General features: G+C 30.5%; 1 protein-coding gene across 1 annotated transcript in view; it reads right to left on the bottom strand.

The window, feature by feature from the left end:
* LOC136039359 (protocadherin-like wing polarity protein stan) overlaps positions 1 to 19,975 on the bottom strand; it is a 173,078-nt gene that overhangs the window by 17,121 nt on the left and 135,982 nt on the right. Inside the window, exons 23-30 of the mRNA XM_065723020.1 lie at positions 19,692 to 19,901; positions 18,777 to 18,963; positions 17,568 to 17,825; positions 15,857 to 16,139; positions 11,351 to 11,477; positions 9,328 to 9,546; positions 4,903 to 5,123; positions 1,774 to 1,920 (exon numbers count right to left, since the gene is read on the bottom strand). Coding sequence (XP_065579092.1) covers positions 1,774 to 1,920; positions 4,903 to 5,123; positions 9,328 to 9,546; positions 11,351 to 11,477; positions 15,857 to 16,139; positions 17,568 to 17,825; positions 18,777 to 18,963; positions 19,692 to 19,901 — 1,652 coding nt within the window. The remainder of the gene's footprint in view (positions 1 to 1,773; positions 1,921 to 4,902; positions 5,124 to 9,327; positions 9,547 to 11,350; positions 11,478 to 15,856; positions 16,140 to 17,567; positions 17,826 to 18,776; positions 18,964 to 19,691; positions 19,902 to 19,975) is intronic.

The raw sequence follows: 19,975 nt of genomic DNA on the forward strand, positions 1-19,975 counted from the left end.
ATTCTTCAACGTTTATTGTGGACGTTCTTCCACCTCTTTATTTTTTGTTTTTTAATCTGCTATTTCGTTTGCATTACAGTAAAATTAATAAAATTATTTTCCACACCAACCATGGCAAAACCAGAGCATACAAGAAGTGTTGTACAGAGTGTCTTCAATTTTACACAACCAAGTAGACAGTCAATTAAAATGAAAAATTTGAAATTGGCGTCCCTTTCAATTAAAGGATGATAAGTATTGTTGTTAATAAATTACAACTGCTGTTATAGATTCATTGCAGCATTAAGTACCTTAAGGCCAATGTACTAGCAAACATTCCCTTCAATCCCAATCTGTTCAAACATTTCAATTTGCCTACCTTACAAAATTCCCAGAAATTGTGATGAATCAATTAGCTGATATATGACAGTAACTAATTCAAAACAATTAAATTAAATAATTTAAGAAACTAGTAAATCTTGTCCCAGTCCAATCTGGATTACCCATCTGAAGTGGATGTCCAAGCAACCTAATTTTTTTTAAGGATATAAATATACAATAGATTAAACCCACTTCGTTCATTTAGAGTCATGCTCTGCACACCATAGATGATTTTTACTTGTAAAATTTAGCAATAAACCATTACCTCAAAAAACGTGATTTATTAATAAACCATTTCCTCAAAAAACGTGTAAAAGGTCTTCATCTACCTTCCTTTGTGCTTTCGCTTCTGCTGGTGATCTGCGTTGATTGATGCTCTCTTTGCGACTGACCCAAATACTCTAGGCTTTCATCTTAATAAAATCCTGTTCATCACCCACAGCCTGAGTGAACACTATGTGCTTTTATTATTCTACTTTCTGAGTCCTCCTTACAATGCCATCTTCAGTTACAAGGCTGCCAAATTAATAAGATTTGTCTACTTCTTTACGGATTGTATCATCTATCTTCATAGAGCCTTAGGTGACATACAACATCCTTATTACAACTGTCATATACACGATTTCAATCCTACTCATTGTTCCTCAGCAACAAAGATAGTCTTCATAATCACAGTCAAAAAATACCTTTTCGTTTTCCTTTTAAGCGTAAATCTTTACTCTTTGGATTTTTAACAATGTGCTACAAAAAGCAGAAAAGGTGTTGAAAAAAGAAAGAAAATGTATTCCTTATTTTGAGTCAAGGCAGAATACAAAATGTTTTGATTAGAATTTGGTACTCTTAAGATAAAAAAATATCTCGAACATAAAATTTTAATGATGTTCAACAACATCTTAATTCAATTTTACAATTTACATGTTAATACATTAGTTTTTACATTTTAATTCAAGCATTGGCCTGCTATTTTTCACAAAATTGCAAGTAATTATTTAGGCAATAGAAATATACACTTTATAGTCACTCTAGAAATACATACTTCGTATGTTTAAATTTTCTTTGAGTTTAAATTCTAATTCTTTTACTGAGACAATAGTAATCATACAGGCAATGAAAACAAAATCAAGGCCATGATTTAAAGGATAAGTAAACATCATCTAGGCTATCTTTGTATTTAAATCCTCTAGATGGCAATATAATTTTACTTACAAAGAGGCCAAAATATTATTATCAATGCTTGAACTGCACTAAAATAAGTCATTTCTGACAAAAACACTAATCCTATAAAAATAGCTAAGCTCCTACGCAATGGCTCACGTAATTGCCCTATTAAATAGCCACTTGGATACACACATTCCAAAGCGATGAGCCTCAATGAATCTTTTACCTAAGAAATCAAAAAGTGCATTGTCATACCTGATGGAACCATAGTCTTCAATGTGATCTTTAACAGTTGAAGCTGCATGTAATCCAATACCAAAAAGGCCCAATGAGGTTAACATTAACAAGCAAGATGGTCCAACGAGGCCCCATGCTGCAGATTCATAAACTGAGAGCCAACAGCTAGAAATAGAAATGTTATCATATTTCAGAAATAATAGACTTAGGTAATTAGCTATTTTGCACAAGTCTAAAGTCTTTTTGTAGTAAGTAGTAAATTTGTTTACACAGTAAGGTATTATTTGGCTCTGCTTTTTATTGTCTTTTTTCTATCTTTTCCTGTCTTTCTTTTCAATTCTCATTTCGACTAAACTGTGTTTGCAATTATTTTTACAACCGCTTCCTTCTTTTTTCATTGCGCCTTCTTTAAGATATAAAAGGTTCTATGTTTCTGTCTAGTTTATACACTTTGTTCTTAGTTTAGCACCCGTTTTGTTTTTTTTCCGGCAAAAAAAAAAAAAATGAAGTTTGACCAAACAAGAGTAATTCAGAAGTTATTAAGTTGGCACTTAAACTTAAACCCTCATTCGGTCCTTTCTAAAATCTCAGTTTTCACATTTCAGTTTTCCTTTTTTTTCAAGACCAATTGCAACAATACAAAAACTTGTTTTGGCTCATTATATCAATGAGCAAAGATGTTCATTTATAGAGGAATTTCACCACAAAAATATGAAACTTATTTGCTTTACAGTTATAGCATATCTCTGTTGATGTAGCAGTATCTTTGGAAAAGAAAGTTGATTAGAAAGCTGGAACTTTTTAGTTACTCTTTGTCTTTTTTATTGTAGATCTAAAAAAATATGTAATGAGAAATTAATTTCGATATAAATACTTTCATTTGAAAACTATATTCCTAGTTTTTATTGAAAAAATTTAGTGCGAAAAATAGAGAAACCTTGTTTGAATTACTAAAATGGCCAAGCTGATACATTTGGTTAAATACACAAATTACTTTCGCGTTTCTAAATTATGTTAATTAAGAAAAAAAAGCAAACAGACAGACACACAAAATAAGAAGAGCAAGTCCTAAAATAGACAATTCATAATTAACGTAGATAAGGAAGTCATTGTGTTGGTCTGGAAATCAAGACTTGAGCCTTTTTCCTGGAGAATGTCCCAACCAATAATAATATCAAAGCCTAAGCAAGAGACCACCAATAATTCTCAAGAAATTGTCCGTGAATAATTTACTTCAAAACTTGTAACACCAGAAACTGCTTTCAGTGAAGCAGTAACTACCATTGAATTCCTTACCAATAGGTTTTATTAGTTTATTTTACCAATAGGAACAAATAAAAAATTCCACATTTTTGTAGTTAGTAGTTTAAAACCTCCACAGTATGGTTCTGAAATATATTGTATCTAATGGTGCGATTTTCATTACGATCATTTGTCTTTTTGAGAGTGTTTATCGAATTTTGCAAGATCAGACAAATTATCTTAGGCTCAGACTGTTTGATATGTAACAAAAAATTCTTCTAATGTATTAGTTATTACCATAGTTCCTTTTTTTAGAGTTTGGTTAATACTGGCCCGAGTTGCTCCTTAGTAACAGTTCGTTACAACAAGCTGTCTGATTCTCCGCCATAAATTCTGAATTTATTTTGGCATATAGGTCGAATTTCCATAATCTATTCTTTTCTTTACTCTTTTTATTTGTTTAATTAGGTTTTTATTCCTACCAACAGGTTTTATTCTAGCCAAAGGCGACTCAGCTTTCATCTTTTGTTGGTCCCGTGCTATAAAAAGTACTAATCAAAGAACAATTTATGGCAACCAGGGTTTAAAAAGGCTTGGCACTAAAAACTATTAAAGTCCTTTCTTCATAATAGGGCACCGATTGAAGCGATCTTATACTCGTTTACCGATTGATACTCAATACTATTTCCGATTACGATCTTATGACGATACAATTTACGATGCTATTACGATATTGTTACGATACTATTTACGATCTTATACTCATTTACCGATTGATACTCAATACTATTTACCGATTACGATCTTATGACGATACTATTTACGATGCTATTACGATATTGTTACGATACTATTTACGATCTTATACTCATTTACCGATTGATAATCAATACTATTTACCGATTACGATCTTATGACGATACTATTTACGATGCTATTACGATACTGTTACGATACTATTTACGATCTTATACTCATTTACCGATTGATACTCAATACTATTTACCGATTACGATCTTATGACGATACTATTTACGATGCTATTACGATATTGTTACGATACTATTTACGATCTTATACTCATTTACCGATTGATATTCAATGCTATCAAAAATGACTTTCTTAGATGAGGAAGATTATATCTTAGATTAGATTAACTTACATGAGGAAGGAGGTTAACCTCAAATTTATACCTCTATCAGGTTGTTTCTCAATATCTTCATTTATAGATCTCAGAATTAGATCCCAATTACAGTGGTCGACTTCGTTATATTAAACGGAAAAGCTGCTGACTTACAGAGGAGCAATATCACTAAAAGATATAACTTTTACACGTATTTTTAATTTAATTGATTCTCTCTTAATTAAACAGTTTCCGAAATTGGAAACTTCTGGCAGAAAAAATTGAACTTAAATTAAAAAGAAACTGGCAGATGAGAAAAGTGGAAATCCTACAGGAAATTCCTAAAATAGGTAAATATGGTTAACTTAAATGAGAAAATAAAGAGGATAAAAAAAACTATTTCTATAACACTGCAGAAGAAACGAGAATAATTCATGCAATGAAATAGATTTTTTTTTTAATTTACATACAAAAAAGTGTTGGTACACAAAAGTAAAACCGACAGAAAGACTTATTGATCAAATAAAGATAATTACCGACTATAAGGCTGAATTTGCACCTAATGGCGTGCACATAGTCAACCTTGAGGGGGGTCGGATATCAAAGGACTTTTACGGAAGAGGTATCTGATATCTGGATAAAGTACATGCTTAGCACACTATTTTCCAGATTTTTTCTGAAGGACATGAGGTATAATTGAGGCCTTGTTAGGGGGGAGGGATTTATAGTCTTTTATATACATGTATATCTATCAAGTACATTAAACTATTAAAGTTCCTTACAAAACTACAGTTCCATACTGATCAGCTCTCACTCCAACAGTGAGAATTGTAATAGTAGCTGGCACTGCATAAGCTAAACCATAATAACATCTCATTGGACCAGAATCAACATCTCTTATCTCCGTTAGCATCCGATAGAAATGCAAGGCTGATATTGCTATCCATGTGAAAACCAGCAGCCAGGTGTATTGCAAGGCAATTGCCATCATCTTACACATAAACTAAAATAAAAGATTTAAACTAAACTAAAAATAAAAGATATATATATATTATATACACATATATATATATATATATATATATATATATGTATATATATATATATATATATATATATATATATATATATATATATATATATATGTATATATATATATATATATATATATATATATATATATATATATATATATATATATATATATATATATATTATATATATATATATATATATTTATATATATATATATATATATATATATATATATATATATATATATATATATATATATATATATATATTTATATATATTTATATTTTTATATATACATATATATATATATATATATATATATATATATATATATATATGTATATATATATATATATTTATATATATATATTTTATATATATATATATATATATATATATATATATATATATATATATATATATATATATATATATATATATATATAAAATATATATATATATAAATATATATATATATATATATATAAATATATATATATATATATATATATATATATATATATATATATACTAGCTGTTGGGGTGGCGCTTCGCGCCACCCCAACACCTAGTTGGTGGGGGCGCTTCGCGCCCCCCCCCCAAGCCCCCCCGCGCGCGTAAGTCGTTACGCGCCATAATAGTTACGCGCCATTGTAGTTGTGTCCCTATGTCCCACCTGTGAATATAGATATATATATATATATATATATATATATATATATATATATATATATATATATATATATATATATATATATATACTAGCTGTTGGGGTGGCGCTTCGCGCCACCCCAACACCTAGTTGGTGGGGGCGCTTCGCGCCCCCCCCAAGCCCCCCCGCGCGCGTAAGTCGTTACGCGCCATAATAGTTACGCGCCATTGTAGTTGTGTCCCTATGTCCCACCTGTGAATATAGATATATATATATATATGGTTTTAACTACGTAAAACTTGCGAATATACAACATTCTTTGCTGTCCCATTGTCTTTGCATATAAATAGATTGTCAGGTTTACCGACTCTTGAACATGCAACATATAATGGTCCATGGGAAAACAATCTGTATTCAGATCTATACCTCATGATTCTAATGATTGCCCTTGAGCTTTGTTGATGGTGATTGCTAATCGACCATTCCCTGTCCCGGTCGTCATTTACATCCCCCTGTTTCCCCCGGTGTCCCCGTTGTAGTTGTGTCCCTGTGTCCCGGTCGTCATTTATATTCCCTGTGTCCCGGGTGCCGGTCATCATTTGTATCCCGGTGTCCCGGTCTGTATATACATTCGTTTTTTAGTTTTGTTTTTCTCCTTTATTTTTTTCCTTTTTTTTTCTTTTTTAGCTTATTTAGATTTTTAGATTTTTTAGTTTTTTTTCTTTTTTTTCTCCTTTATTTTTTTCCTTTTTTTTTCTTTTTTAGCTTATTTAGATTTTTAGATTTTTTAGTTTTTTTTATTAGTTTTTAGTTTTTATTTCTTTTTAGTTTTTTTGTCCCGGTCGTCATTTATATCCCCCGGTTTCCCCCGGTGTCCCCGTTGTAGTTGTGTCCCTGTGTCCCGGTCGTTATTTATATTCCCTGTGTCCCGGTCGTCATTTGTATCCCGGTGTACCGGTCTGTATATACATTCGTTTTTTAGTTTTGTTTTTCTCCTTTATTTTTTTCCTTCTTTTTTCTTTTTTAGTTTATTTAGATTTTTAGATTTTTTAGTTTTTTATTAGTTTTTAGTTTTTTTTTCTTTTTAGTTTTTTTGTAGTTTTTACCTTCTTTTTAGTTTTGTTAATTTTTTTTTTTACTTGTGTCCTGGTCGTCATTTATACTCCCTGTGTCCCGGTGCTTTGTTGATTGCTAATCGAACATTCCTTTTGTCCTGGTCGCTTTCTCTTTGAGTGTCGTCATTTATTTTTTTCTTTTTTAGTTCTTTTAGTTTTTACCTTTTTTAGTTTTTTTTTAGTTTTTAGTTTTTTTAGTTTTTTACCTTTTTTTAGTTTTTTTAGTTTTTTTAGTTTTTTAGCTTTTTTATTTTTTTTATTAGTTTTTAGTTTTTTTGTAGTTTTTGCCTTTTTTTTAGTTTTTTTAGTTTTTTAGCTTTTTTATTAGTTTTTAGTTTTTTTTGTAGTTTTTGCCTTTTTTTAGTTTTTTTAGTTTTTTAGCTTTTTTATTTTTTTTATTAGTTTTTAGTTTTTTTTGTAGCTTTTGCCTTTTTTTAGTTTTTTCAGTTTTGACGTCACCTGATCCAGTTTTTTCAGGTGACGTCACCTGATCCACGATCCACAGATCCACAGACAACTTATTTATATATATAGATAGTTTTTTTTTTTACTTATGTCCTGGTCGTCATTTATACTCCCTGTGTCCCGGTGCTTTGTTGATTGCTAATCGAACATTCCTTTTGTCCTGGTCGCTTTCTCTTTGAGTGTCGTCATTTATTAGTTTTTTCCTTTTTTTTTTTAGTTTTTTATTGGTTTTTACCTTTATTTTAGCTTATTTTTCAGTTTTTTCCTTTTTTTTAGTTTTTTTTTATTTTTTATTTTTTTTAGTTTTTTACCTTTTTTTAGTTTTTTTAGTTTTTTTAGTTTTTTAGCTTTTTTACTTTTTTTATTAGTTTTTAGTTTTTTTTTGTAGTTTTTGCCTTTTTTTAGTTTTTTCAGTTTTTTTTTTAGTTTTTTATTGGTTTTTACCTTTATAGTTTTTTTAGTTTTTTAGCTTTTTTATTTTTTTTATTAGTTTTTAGTTTTTTTTGTAGTTTTTGCCTTTTTTTAGTTTTTTCAGTTTTGACGTCACCTAATCCAGTTTTTTCAGGTGACGTCACCTGACACATCCATCCATCCATCCACAGACAGACAACTTATTTTTATATATATAGATATATATATATATATATATATATATATATATATATATATAAAATATATATATATATAAATATATATATATAAATATATATATATATATATATATATATATATATACATATATATATATATATATATATATATATATATATATATATTTATATAATATATATGCAAACATGTGAATATCTATAGTTGAAATGCTGTCAAATCAAAATCTTCTCAACTTAAAAAAAAAAATATTTCCCATGTTAGTGTGAATAATGAATACATGTTCAAGAGCTTAGGAACTCTTCAATTAGTAAGAAAACCCATGAAAATATCTTCAGATACGCTCTTTGACAGATACTCAAAGTACTTTGACAGTACTTTGACTAATTCTATTCTATTGAAAGTTCCTTCCTTATCACCTAGTCTAGGAGATGAATACTCCATACAATACTCCGTAGACTAATACAAAGGCTTTGAGTTAGTATGTACTAACTATGAGTTACTTTAAAAAAGAGTAAATTTCCAAGGATACTACTTTTTTCTTTTGTTATTTAGGTACAAAGCAACTGTTTACACATGTTTTATCTTTTTTCCAATATATTTTTCAGCGTTCCAAATTTCTTCGAGAAGACGAAAGAAGCCATGAGACTTTTTAGTCTTCTATCTTGTAGAATTACTTCTTCTTTTTTCTGTAACAAATATCTCAATAATATCTATAATAAGGAAAAAATGGCTTTTCTTTAAGTAATTTTTGTACATGTTAAAAAATACATATAAAACGAAAAATCAGCACGCAAAGTTTCTTGTTTCTTGAAAATCGTTTCTAAAAAGACCTGCCCAGCTGAAAAATGTTATGGAGCTTGAAACTGAGAAACTGTCCCATCTTAAGAATAAACTTCTTTGGAACCGTGTAGTTTAAGGTACAACGTGGCAATATCTCTTCGACATCTGATATTATATTTATGTATCTCTTCTAGACTTCCATGAAACAATTAAAAAGTTCAGTTTTGAAATCTCAAATCGTATTTATTACTTTCTGATTAAATTTCTATTTTTATCGAGTTTTCAGAAATTCGTATGCATACAAATTCTAGACTCAGAATAAAACTGAAGAAAATTCAGCTGAGAAAATTCAGCTGGAGAAGAATTTTAATGTTTTTTTTTTCACCATATCTACGAAAAGGGAGCAACAGATATCATCCAGTAGTAATCACGTTTTTGAATGTTGTTTCTGAATCTCTTTAATTATGAGGTAAATGAAAAGATCCAGCCTGGTGAAAGTAAAAATTATAATCTGTAAATTTCCTGCAAAAGACGAAAAAAAGCTTACCTCTTCGCTAATCAAAGGCGCCCGAAGCTTCAATGCAACAAGATAAAGAAGCTGAGTGGAAAAAAGAGCTCCAATGATGTTCTTAGTTATAGTATTTGTATTCGTAGCTTTTCCATGAAGACAGCAAAGAATTAAGAATGACAAAGCCAGAAGAGCAAGACATGTCACCAATCCGAAGTAAGTAACGACATTCTCAGCAGTAGATGGCTCTGTTAGTGCCTGAAATATAATAGTATCTAATAAGTTAATTCAACTATGTTATATTATCCCATTACCATAGAAAGATAGTATGACTAGGTCTCACCTAGAATGTTTTCATTCCCCCCTCCCCCAAAAAAGACATTTCTAACTCCCACGATAAATTTTACAAGTTGGTTGTATTGGTTGAATATTTGCAATTTTTAACGCTGTATAGCAGAAATACTTATTTACAAATTTTGGGAGGTTTTTTTGTCAGTTATTTCCATTTTAAAAGTGTCAGCAAGTCAAAATTAATACCAAAATGGGACTATCTTCAGGGTTGGTTCCGTGGAGCTTCAGTAAAATTATCAATCTCAAGATGACAGTTCATTGTTGTATACGCTTTTGGGGTTGGAAAAACATTCAATGAGTCAATCAATCTTGGTTGAAAAGCCCTAATTGACTTAGGAATTATGTAAAACTAATAGAAAATAAGACATTATTAAGATAAGACATTATTTATATAGATACGGAAGATTACTTCATTAAAATATGTTATTGCACGGTTCGTATTTCTTACGATATGTCTTTTGCGCTCGGAGCAGCGAGATAATACCGTCTTTCAGGCTTTGTTACCAGGTAATGCTGCGAAAGCACATTGAATACATCTTAAGATGTGATATTTTGGATTTCAATTCTATTGCTTTCCAAAGCAAAAAAAAAAAAAAAAAAAAAGACAAGATAAAAAAAAATAAATAAAAAATCTAGCAAACTCAACCAAAGGGTTTTTTTTAAACAGAGCAAAAGAGAATACCATTTCCAAAATTAGTATAGTCGTTCACAAATGAAACTATTGATGACCCCGAGGACTTCTTGAATGCACTTTACAAAATTCAAAATTACTCGAATCAGAAAAAATAGCATGATTTTAAGAACTAAGCTTCAGTTTTGAATTATATATCCATTAATATATTCCTATTTAGAACCTTCAATATCTTCCACAACCAAGGGGTCAAGTTTTATCTAAAATTCCAAAATTAAGAAAAATTCCATGACAGTAAAACAAACAAAATTTCAATGATGCGCAAGTCTTCACCAAGTTTTCTTTTAATTTTGTTAAAAATCATGACTTTTCATCTGTTGCTAGCTTGAACACTATTGAACACAACATTTCAACCTTGAGCAGGTTTATCGGAAGAAGTTGTGTTTAAAATGTCAAGATGGGTGCATTGGATCTTGGAATGTATATTTGTTTAGAGAACAGTTGTACATTTGTAGAAATGTAGAGAACATTTGTTTTCAGTAGAACAGTTTAAACAGTGTTATGATAAATGTGGTGAAGCAGTAAAGCAGATGGTTTAAATGTATTAATGATCATAAATTCATCAAAACAATGAATTGGCTGACAAAATGAGAACAGGGAGGAGGGAGGAAGACAAAAGTCACTCAGGTCTGTGCACACACACAAAAGAAAACAAAACAAAGCAAAGGTTCCAACCCCTAAGTAAAATATAAAATTATAATTTGCATCCCCAATACGACTAAAGTAACGTCAAAATCTAATATTTTCGCAGTTTATTGGAGAGTGTACCCTCTAAGTCTCAATATACTGAGGCAAGTAAAAAAGTTTTGTGTTTTTTAAAAAATCTGTTTAGCCTGAGCTTTCGATAACTGTTTTGTGAAATGCTTTTAAGAGAAATGAAACATAGCATGAACAAAATTTATACAAGCAATGATTTTCTTTCCTTTCCTTTTTAGTGATTAGAAAATAAAATTTTTAAAAGAGCAACCAATAAAAAAGGGTAAAACGTGGTTTTGAACTTAAATCTGAGAAAGTTCTTACCAAAGGTTCAATATGATTCATGACTACGGTAACGGCATCTGTGGTCACGCAGCTGCAGTTGATATAACTAATCGAAGTTAAGGTAAAGTCCCAAAATTCTGTCACACATTTCTCACGGCTCCAACGCCTGCAAAGAATGAAACAGTTTGACTACAATTTCAGGAATCATAGCTTACTTTTTTCTAAAAACAAGAATAATGAAATAGAATGGTCTTAAACTTTAAAGTCTAATAAGAATAAAAGTCCTAAGAGTACCTATTAGAAATTAAAAAGGTTTCCATGCATTTTTAAAGCGAGAAACTAAGAATGTCTCCCTTTCAGTTTTGTTCTATTATTATTACTTAAATTTATTCAAATAAAAGAAAAAATGATAAAGAATTAAGAGAAACATAAATCTATATATATAAAAATAAGTTGTCTGTGAGTGGATCTGTGGATCAGGTGACGTCACCTGAAAAAACTGGATCAGGTGACGTCAAAACTGAAAAAACTAAAAAAAGGCAAAAACTACAAAAAAAAACTAAAAACTAATAAAAAAAATAAAAAAGCTAAAAAACTAAAAAAACTAAAAAAAGGCAAAAACTACAAAAAAAACTAAAAACTAATAAAAAAGCTAAAAAACTAAAAAAACTAAAAAAAGGCAAAAACTACAAAAAAAACTAAAAACTAATAAAAAAAAATAAAAAAGCTAAAAAACTAAAAAAACTAAAAAAAGGTAAAAACTAAAAAAACTAAAAACTAAAAAAAAACTAAAAAAAGGAAAAAACTGAAAAATAAGCTAAAATAAAGGTAAAAACCAATAAAAAACTAAAAAAAAAACCGAAAAAACTAAAAAAAGGCAAAAACTACAAAAAAAACTAAAAACTAATAAAAAAAGTAAAAAAGCTAAAAAACTAAAAAAACTAAAAAAACTAAAAAAAGGTAAAAAAATAAAAAATAAAAAAAACTAAAAAAAAGGAAAAAACTGAAAAATAAGCTAAAATAAAGGTAAAAACCAATAAAAAACTAAAAAGAAAAAAAGGAAAAAACTAAAAAAAATTTTCATCTAAAAAACTAAAAAAAACTAAAAAAGGTAAAAACTAAAAGAACTAAAAAAGAAAAAAATAAATGACGACACTCAAAGAGAAAGCGACCAGGACAAAAGGAATATTTGATTAGCAATCAACAAAGCACCGGGACACAGGGAGTATAAATGACGACCAGGACATAAGTAAAAAAAAAAAACTAACAAAACTAAAAAGAAGGTAAAAACTACAAAAAAACTAAAAAGAAAAAAACTAAAAAAAGGCAAAAACTACAAAAAAAACTAAAAACTAATAAAAAAGCTAAAAAACTAAAAAAACTAAAAAAAAGGCAAAAACTACAAAAAAAACTAAAAACTAATAAAAAAAATAAAAAAGCTAAAAAACTAAAAAAAACTAAAAAAACTAAAAAAAGGTAAAAAACTAAAAAAACTAAAAACTAAAAAAAACTAAAAAAAAGGAAAAAACTGAAAAATAAGCTAAAATAAAGGTAAAAACCAATAAAAAACTAAAAAAAAAACTAAAAAAACTAAAAAAAGGCAAAAACTACAAAAAAACTAAAAAGAAAAAAAAACTAAAAACTAATAAAAAAACTAAAAAATCTAAAAATCTAAATAAACTAAAAAAGAAAAAAAAAGGAAAAAAATAAAGGAGAAAAACAAAACTAAAAAACGAATGTATATACAGACCGGGACACCGGGATACAAATGACGACCGGGACACAGGGAATATAAATGACAACCGGGACACAGGGACACAACTACAACGGGGACACCGGGGGAAACAGGGGGATATAAATGACGACCGGGACACCGGGACAGGGAATGGTCGATTAGCAATCACCATCAACAAAGCTCAAGGGCAATCATTAGAATCATGAGGTATAGATCTGAATACAGATTGTTTTCCCATGGACCATTATATGTTGCATGTTCAAGAGTCGGTAAACCTGACAATCTATTTATATGCAAAGACAATGGGACAGCAAAGAATGTTGTATATTCGCAAGTTTTACGTAGTTAAAACCATATATATATATATATATATATATATATATATATATATATATCTATATTCACAGGTGGGACATAGGGACACAACTACAATGGCACGTAACTATTATGGCGCGTAATGACTTACGCGCGCGGGGGGGCTTGGGGGGGCTCGCGAAGTGCCCCCACCAACTAGGTGTTGGGGTGGCGCGAAGCGCCACCCCAACAGCTAGTATTACTATAATTATTAGTATAATAATAGTATTACTATAATAATTAGTTTGCTTCTCCTTTTATAGAAATTTAACGAATCTGTAAGAAGCAACTACAAGTAACAACATTTGGATATAATCAGTAAGTATGCAAGTAGAAAGAGTTTCTTTTTAAAAATTAATGTTTGTCTCTCTATTATGTTAATTCAAGCCTCGTCAAATGCTTAAAGTCATTCTACGAACTTAGGACGTGGAATGTTTTTACTTTCATCCACGCTTGAGCAAAAAGCAGACAAAAAAAAGTACTAAATTCGTCTCGTAAAGCATGAAATGATACAAAGATAAAACAAAACAAGAAAAACACAGAAGTTAATAAAGATATTGAAAAAAAGACGTTCTGTACTTTTTGACCGATGGACTATAGTACCTTTTTCTTAAAGAGAACTTAATAAAAATTTTCATTAATTATCGATGGTACGATGTAAATAAAGGTTTCAGATTCTATCTTATAGATTCCAAAAGCAGAAGGATTACCATAAATAAAATTTTTCTCATTTATAAACACTGAAATGTTGTTCATAAATTTTGTAAATAATGTTTTTTTCAAACATTGTTCCAATTATCTGACACAGGCAATGTAGGTGATTCCTTAATAAAAAGTTTAAAGCTAACCTTTTTGGAAACAAAAAAGGAACCTCAATAAAACTCTAATTATGAAAGTGTTCCCTAATCCCACCCTCAAAAAGGGTGAATTTTGAACAGTGTTTCCCCAATCCCACCCTCAAAAAGGGTAAATTTTGAACAGTCAAAACAGAAGTTACGAAGCTACATAGGTAATGATCAGAAGCACCAAGTTCATTTTGGAACAAATCTCACAGACGACGGCCTTTCTGGGATATATCGAATCAATGAAGCAGGACTAACAACAATACAATGTGCAAACGAGCCATGGTTACAACAAAGTATCAGCATTGCGAGGGCTAGAGCCAGAAAATTGTCGGGGTGGGGTTTACTTACTACTTTATTTTTCTTTTTTTCTATCAAAAAGATCTCGAAAATCGGAACAGTTACGCAAATGCTTTTCAACAATAATTTGCTGATGCTGAAGGTAAAAGACTAAATGATGGAAAAATACTCATTCACAAACAATCTTTAAACGAAATTTACTAAGAAAAATTGCTACCCAAAATCTGTTAGCTGAAAAGGTTGAAATGCATGGTTTTAAAATGAGTTATTCCAAATGCACACTTAAGGATAAATAACTTCTAAAGTCCATTAAGCATTGATATGGTTGAAATTAATTTGTATCGAGGTCATCTATAACAATGCCAAGGTTAATCCATGTCCAACAGGAGAATCCTTTATTGTTAAGTCTCTTATATTGACCCTACAGGTCTCCTATTTACAATAGTATAATTAACAAAATTAGCCCTCTTATCGTTATCTGAATACCATTTTGAAATAAGGGTCACGTAATTTATTATTACTAGACCTTTATATATGCAAAATAATAGTAGTGATGTCTTCAAATTTCTCTTCAAAAGGCTATTACATCAAACTTAGGATATTATTTATTTTTATTTGTGTAAACCTGGGTGTTCAGTCCCCTAACAAAATGCCGTATTTCTACCTGGCATCTTTTTTATTGTTGACTAACTGACTAACTAGAATCGACTGCAGATTTCCTGTTTGCTTAACTTGGTAGATGAGTTTTCGAAACCCCTTAAGAATCTAGTTCAACACTTCTAAATTCTTGATCCGATTCTTAATACGGTAATTGTCCTTTTTATTTTTTTTTTACAAATCCAGCTCAAAATCTCAGTTAAGTCCGTCAGTCAAAACTTTAATCCATTAAATATCTTGCAGGGTGGTTACTTTCCGTGTTACAATCTTTATATCAATTAAATCACTTAGGGTCTCAGCTAAAGGTCCCACCAATACAGGCAAGGGAATCATAGCTCCTTCTCAAGTCCAAGCAGAGCTTAAGCTAGGTCACGACAGGGCACCTAATATTCCCCGGAAATTCTCGAAATTCCCATCTTTGTCATTGCACTAATAGATTGCACTTGTTCAATTTTTTTTGCAGCTATCGCTATTGATAGTTTTTCTCTTCTTCTTTTTAAGACTATTGATATTATCATGACCCTGATTCACAACAATATGATTTAACTTGCAGCGGTTCTATTAATCAATATTATTTTATCACTATAACCTTGAAAAGAATCCATTTTCAACATCCTTTTGAGCTTAATCTCCACTTAAAAAATAAAAATAACTTACGCTTCACTAAACTTCCAATGTACGCATTGCGGGTTTGACCTCGTATCAGTTTCATCAATCCATATTTTGTAATTTACGGAATTTTGGAATTTTTGGACCTGTCCCTTTTCAGTCCCACCAAGAATGGTAAAGTACAAGTTTTTCTCAGCAATCATATCAACTCCCCAGCGCTGACGCAGGTTTAATTCATAAGCTGATGGCAAAAGTAGACCAAGCTCTTTGAAAAAGGCGTAGCTGACAACAACCTTGAAGTTGGTGTAAGATGTAGTACTGACATTACCAGCTATAAAGGAAAAACACAATTTAGCCAAACTATAGAAATTAGAAGTATTTTAAACTCCAATTTTTAGATGATTAGTTGTGTTATAATAACTAAGCAAAAACAGAAGATTAGCTAAAGCCTAGCTAAAAATTTGGGGGAAATAAAGAAATCTAATCAAAGGCTCAGGCACTTATTTTCCAAGGTGGGGAGATGTATGGCATTTTTCCAAGAAATAAAAGACTCCAGCTAATTGTTTTTTCCCATGAAATATCACAACTTATGAAGCACGTTATTCTAAAATTAATATTAAAGTAACGGATGAAACCATCTAACAGAAAATCTTAATCTTCGCGCGAGCATTGCCAAATTGAATAGGAACATTAGTCCGCTTAAATCAACTAATTACAACGGTTTTGATCCCAAAAATCAAGTTTTTCTAAAATTTAACCCTGCCACCCCACACCTCCTTGCTCCAAAAAATATTTTTCTATTCGTTCCTGTGCAATATGCAGAATTTTGTCACTTTTTCCTTTCTATTATATTCCAGGAAAACTTTGTGCTGAAATGTGCACTCTTTCAGTAATGCATTTTTGTTTTGCCACTCTTTTTTTTATTTTCACAGAATTTGCTTTACTGAGAGGGGAATGCAGACGTGCCAGACCATATCTTTAAAAAGTACTTGTGTGCACACTTCGATAAACTGGGTACAGAAGTTCAAAGAACTGACTGCAAGTAATAACCCTAATGAAGTGCAGTCTGATTCAAAAAGAAAATACTACAGATTTAATTGTTGGACATAGCATTATTTTTATATTTCTCCTTTACCACTAAGATTACGCTGTCCTTTTGGCTTCCAATTCCATGCAGTCCTTAAATCATCACCTGCAGTATCCCATGTGTTTTTTCCGCCGTGTTTGTCGTCATTTTTCCTTGCAATATGAAATTTGTTCTTAGGAAAATTTCTCAGCAGGCACTATCGTGAACAAAAGGTAACACTGTATTGCATCATATTTGGTAATTTTAGAAAAGAGGAAAAATAATATTTCTAAGCATTTCAAGCAATTTGTATTTATAATTCAAAAAGAGACAAGTAACAGATAATATCAAAATGATAGGGCTTTATTTCTGGAAATAGTTAAGAAAGACTATGTTATGGTATCTATGGTATTGGTAAACTATGTTACGGTAAAACTATGTTACGGTAGTCTAGAAGAACTGAAAGAAGATCTTGGCCAAATTTATCTACCTCATATGAATTTAATCACCTTCGGTTGAAACACCCCAATAGGCAATGACACACTAGCAAAATAGGATCGAAATGGTGAAATTACAAAATTACGATTTAGGTTTGAAAACGACAGAGATTCGGATTTTCCAAAGAAACATTAAACAAATAGATAATATCAATATTAGTTAGCTACTTGGTTTTCAACATGCTAAAATAAGTACCTTCTTTAGTTTTCTTCACACCGAAAGTTTCATGAGGAATGATGATAGAGCTTTTCTGATCCCAAAGCCCTGAATTTCTGACTATATTATCGTACTTCGGCAGATGAACTCCTGATAGAACTTCTTTTGAGGTTTCATATGAGTATTCTGGAATCATAATTATTGCCTGAGGTTCATCTGGAAAACTGTGATCCAAGAACTTGGGCACTGCTTCAAATGCTTGAATATTCTCTGCCGAAATAGTATCCAACCCAAACACTGTAAAAAAAAGAGAAAATATTCTAAACGAAAGCTTACACCGTACGTTTTGACTAAGGAGTCAATCTTTTCGCAAACACAATTCAAGAACTTTGGGTATTTCCTTAAGTAAGGTCACTGAAATTTAAGTCTAAAAGTAATGATTTGTATTCCATGGCAAAAACATTTTTGCCAATTTTTGAAAATAGTCATGCTCAAATAAAGATCATAATCTTTTTTAGGGAAAACGCTAAAAACAAATAGGAAAAGTGAACTTACTCGAATTTCCCTTTTAATGTCTCATTCATTAGATATGGTCTAAGTACTCATTTTATATTTTTTTCTTTTAGTTCTTAGTCAGGATCTTAATCTAGTGATTCAGAAATCATAATTGGAACTCTGAATTTATATTTAAAATTGACATTTGATAAAGAAATTATCGAACCGTCATTTTGTGCATTTAAATAATTGTTATATCCACATAAATAAATCTACACACTAGCTGAACAGATAAAGCATGTCCAACATACAATTTAAATCCGCAAGACATTACTTCATTCAAATCAACCCCGGAGAATTTATTTCCCTCGCAACTCAGACCAACCTTAACCCAACCACACTAAAACTTAAATATTAAAATTTAAAAGCTTCTTTTATTTTTATTTCGTTTTAATGCATGTAGTTATGCGGTAAATACCATCAAAGACAATGATCACGCGAGAAAATACTCATTAGAGTGGTTATTTTTAAAGTAGATTAGATACAGTTTATATGATAATTGTATTGTTTTTAAAAAAGGCAACGCTAGTCCTAAGTGATTGCTTTATCCCACTTTTTAAAATGTTACTTGGATTTAGTTTTTTCATTTAAAAAATATCCCCTTACCAAAAATATATAAACCAAAACCCCCCTCCAACATTTACAAATTAATTCGTATCGTATTTCGGTTAAAACATCTAACTAATTACATACCTATCCTTGGCGAGACAATCAGAAACGGTCGGGTAAAAGTATCTGCCTGAGTCCTTACAAGAAGTTCTGAGTAGCGGTGAATCTCTTCAAGTAAAACTTCAGGCCCTTCAGATACAAGCTCTCGGATGGTTTCCCACTCTGCAGATAGTCTTGGATCAAGTATGAAACTCGCTGATTCGATTATGTTCTGAAAGAGAATAATTGACTTAGTTATTTGATAAAGAAAACTAGATTATTTTTGATTCTGGTCACATTGCTGGTACGCAGAAGGAAAGATGTGTCGAAACAAGTGACACGCATATCGTCACTGTTAGGTCTAAAATTACCATTTGACATGTCAAAAAATTTTGACATGTCAAAATTAGTTTTTAATGTTTTAAGGCACTTATAACGTTAGGGGATAAAATTTTGAATATACGAGGAGTAAGAACATGAATAGTCAATAGAGCATGTAAAAGTAAGAAAAAATTGTGTCAAATGAAATTGACATTAAGCCTCGCACAATTTTGAATACCTGTTGTCCAGCCTTTTTAATTGTTTTGGCATTTATTAGGGCAAAATAGAACACTCAATTTGAAATTAGAATATCTAGACTTGAATCAATAATAATTTTTGCATTCCTTCTTCATTTGGATTTATGAGCACATCTTTGATGATTTTTTTTTCTGGTTAGTTGGCTGCAGTTTTTGCTGGTTTTTTTTTTCAGTCATATACATCATTATCTCTGAGCCGATGGCATGCATCAGGAATCCTGAAAATTTTCATCAGTAAGAAGCTTTTTTTAACTAACTTGCATTTAAACAGTAATACTAAAATCAGATTTTATAACATACAATCATTTTCCAATTACTGTCCTTAAAAACTATGATTTTGTTTTTCTAATTTCTATTAGACAAGATTCTTGCCATAGATTACCTTTATAAAGCTTTTATCTTGACGATGAGATAAGGCAAGACCCTGCTGTTTATTTTCATGCTCCAAAATCTTCAGGAGTGTTTCAAACGCTATTAAGACATCCGCACCATACAGATGACGAGTAGAATTCAATCCGTTTGAGAGAAGTGATGCCAGCCTTTGACCAATAGCGGCGTTCATTGTCAACGCACCACTATTCAGCTTAGAAACCTATAAACGAAAAAAGAATTACCTGCTGTTTGGAAAATCATAATCTGTTGCTAAGTTCTGTTCGTATTTAGCAA

This window comes from Artemia franciscana, chromosome 19 (genome assembly GCF_032884065.1).
Source record: "Artemia franciscana chromosome 19, ASM3288406v1, whole genome shotgun sequence".
Taxonomy (NCBI): domain Eukaryota; kingdom Metazoa; phylum Arthropoda; class Branchiopoda; order Anostraca; family Artemiidae; genus Artemia; species Artemia franciscana.